Here is a 3,455-nt window from a genome sequence, read left to right as displayed (position 1 = left end):
TTTCATGAAAAACAAGCATAAATTCGGATATTTGGTGGCGGAATTTGTTTGTATTGTATTTATTTTTAAACGGCTAACTCAGACATTCACTAATATTACTTGGAAGCTACATTGGTCATTATGTATCTCATCATGTTACACCAGAAGCCCTTGGATGTATAGTTTATTTGTTACTAAAACTTTAAAAGAATTTTTAAACTTCTTTGTATTGTTTTCAACAATGGTTCCATATATATATATATATATATATATGTGTGTGTGAACACGTATCTTGACCGTTAATGTAATGATTCAGTTCGACCTGTTTGACGTAAATTATAGGTCGAACAACTAACTATAATTTGGAGAAAGAAAAAAACCGGTTGAGTTGAATGGGTCATCCAGAATGTTAGGTTTTATGGATTTGTGTTGCTTTGAAAGTTGTTAGCTTGTAAAAGAATTATTATACTAATAAATACACACACATAACTATTTAAAAAAGAAATGTATATGTATAGAACTATAGATTATGAAGGTTAAACAATATGGCTTCGTGTGTGTGCACAAATGTAGTCCTTGACAATTTGTTCACTGATATATCAAACCCTCGAACACTCGAACATTCTCCTAGACAACGAGCATCAACGTACGTACCATAACCACCTTATAAGTCATAATTAGCATCAAGGGAAACAAGACGTCTCCGTCATGTAGCTTCACGGGTGTGGGAGGATTTCGAACCTAAAATTAACTAAAACAAATAAGTCAACAACTACCCCCAAAACCCGAGTGTCATCCAACTTGCCTACGTAAAAATGGGAGGTTTATTCTATGGGTATAGTTTTGTTTGAACTAATAACCGGAAAGTCAACGAAGCTTTCATCTTCAATAACCTCGATTTCAACTGAGATCTCGGATCTAGTCAAGTGGGTCCATAATGCGTTCTAAAAGGAAACCTCATTACCGGATTTGGTAGACCCAATGTTGCTTCAAGAAGTACACGTGGAAAAATATGTGTTAACAGTGTTTTACTTAGCTCGCGTGCACTAAACAAGATCCGGAAATTTAACCATGAATGAAATAACTCAATAAATCTAGAACCTTGAAAAGTTTAGATCATAAGTTGACCATTAATGTTAACGGTTAACTTATGGTCGTCTTTTTATCAAGGATGAATAAGTTGTAGTTAATTTTGACATTCGTGTAAATCTTTTCCTATTAATGTAAAATAAATATATATTTTAGGTGGTTACAAATTTTCTTATTTTCTTATGAAAGAAAGGTACAAAATGAAGGACCAAGTTCAGTTATACATTCTTTTGGTTCTATTGTCGGAGTCGTAATCATATTATGTTTTGGTCAAAGTTGAAGATTCTCGAAGGGTAATTATGTAAATACATTCATTGATCCATGTAGAGTGCGAGAAGCCATGAATTTGATATTTATTCTTTGTTAAACCAACTTATGATAACAAATTATAATATTAATAAATCTTTTACCAAAGTTGTAATACTTTCTATTTTTTCAGTAATAAATCTGTTTAAAATGTAGTGATCACATCAAAACAAAAAACATAAGACAAATATGTAAAAGAGTTAGAACCATTGGCCCGTCGTCACAAATGATCAATTAATCATTAAATTCTAACGGGATTTTACAGTTTAATTTACAGACTCCATTCCAGCTTAGAATATGAGAACGACACCTCACAACCCACAAGACTTCGAATAAAGAGTGTACTTTTAATAAATAATCATGTTGAACATGGGCGAAGCTTTATGGTCCATCCCCTCCCCCCCCCCCCACCCCCCTTCCTTCCTTCCTTCCTTCCTTCTTTTGCTCAACAGTGTAAATTATTCGTTTTCATCCGGAAACTTTTATACGTCGTGTTAATTTACCGGTTTCTGTTGAAAATTTTGAACACCCCACCCCCGGCTTATGGAAATTAATTTGGATCCTCATATTGGGTTCTTTATTTTCGTTCAATTTTTGCCACTTATTAGTGTTTATGATCTTTAAAATTATATAAAAATAATAATATTCAAGTCAAAATTCTTTATTTATTTATATACTTGTTAAATCCTTATATTATTTAGGCAATTTCATTGCAGTTTCGTCAAGTCGCCATAAATTACGTGGGAAATTAATTAAACGGCTACAAATATTTCACACACGTACACTTCTATTTCGTTTCGTACGTTTGTTATCATCAGCATCAACTTGGAAGCTGCAGAGCTCAAATTAATTAGGTATAACAATAATAATCACGCGTACAATCCATACACTATATATTAATCATGCTTCACTTCTTTTATTTCATCATCATCATTTACCAATTTGTTATAATTCTACTCTCACAATATCTTCAAAATCATGAACAAATTACCAACCGATTACAAGCGAGTATTCGACCGCTTCGATGAGGATCACAACGGCATGATCTCTCCATCCGAGTTACAACGCTGCTTTCGGTTGGTTCACAACGATGAAATGTTACTCGAGGAGGTAGAGGACGTGATCAACGGACAATTAGCGTTTGAAGATTTTATTAATTTGATGGAAAGCCCGAAGGAAGACGAGAAGGTTGAGGATTTGAAGAAGGCTTTTAGAATGTATGAAATGGAGGGAACCGATTGCATTACTCCAAAGAGTTTGAAGCGGATGTTGAGTCGACTCGGTGAGTCAACGAGTTTTGATGAGTGTGTTGGTATGATTCATGAGTTTGATATTGATGGCGATGGAGTGCTTAGCTTTGATGAGTTTAAAGTTATGATGATTTGCTAATTTCATGTAACATTATGTGTCTATATGTAAATTCATATTTATTTATTTGTTACTATAGAAATTCTCACATGTCTATTGTACGACATGTTTTGACGAAAATTATGGGTCGAACCACTCACTATTCACTAATAGTTAAAAAACGACAAATTAAACTGGTCAGGCTGAATGATTTGGATTGTTCAGACTGATACGTTTTACCCGTTTGAAGGTTTAGCCGTCCGAACTAAAATGTTATTAGTTTGTATTAAAATAGTAAATATAGTACGTATTACAAAAATGAAAATAATGTATTAATAATGAAGGATAAACCTGTTCGGTTTACATGGCCAGTTCCAAGTTCCAAACTTAGTTGAATTGTTTAATCATCAAAACACAACATAAACCGAATGGTGAATTGGTTGGATTTCAAGTCTCCTAAATGGGTCAGAATATAGTCAGTCGATTTCAATTGGGGACATGCACAATTCAATTTGGGTTGGTTTTGGGCCATTGGCGGTATTGGGTGACCCCTGTGAGATTTTATTAAAGATATATATATATATGTTAAAATCTCGATCAACCCTAAAAAATTTTGACACCGACTCTCTTTCGACCCCCGTGAATTTTTTTTTTGGCGTCCACCACTGTTTTGGGCTAAAACCGAACCAAAGACACCATAATCAACTAAATATTCGCCGTGACAACGACCAACA

At 33.9% G+C, this 3,455-nt stretch overlaps 1 protein-coding gene across 1 annotated transcript; it reads left to right on the top strand.

Annotated features, from left to right (window-relative positions):
- Positions 1 to 2,352: 2,352 nt before the first annotated feature.
- Positions 2,353 to 2,763, top strand: LOC143627520 (putative calcium-binding protein CML19). Its single transcript, XM_077097311.1, has one exon. It carries the CDS (start codon positions 2,353 to 2,355, stop codon positions 2,761 to 2,763), a length of 411 nt encoding a protein of 136 aa, XP_076953426.1.
- The last annotated feature ends 692 nt before the right edge of the window (positions 2,764 to 3,455 follow it).

This window comes from Bidens hawaiensis, unplaced genomic scaffold (genome assembly GCF_021521415.1).
Source record: "Bidens hawaiensis isolate Kalapana, Puna unplaced genomic scaffold, B.hawaiensis_p1.1 tig00004685_1, whole genome shotgun sequence".
NCBI classification, from domain to species: domain Eukaryota; kingdom Viridiplantae; phylum Streptophyta; class Magnoliopsida; order Asterales; family Asteraceae; genus Bidens; species Bidens hawaiensis.
This window is presented reverse-complemented; position numbering and strand designations above follow the sequence as displayed.

What these genes read in the sequence shown, in the direction of transcription:
- LOC143627520 (XM_077097311.1), top strand. Translation starts at nt 2,353, where the DNA reads ATGAACAAATTACCAACCGATTACAAGCGAGTATTCGACCGCTTCGAT.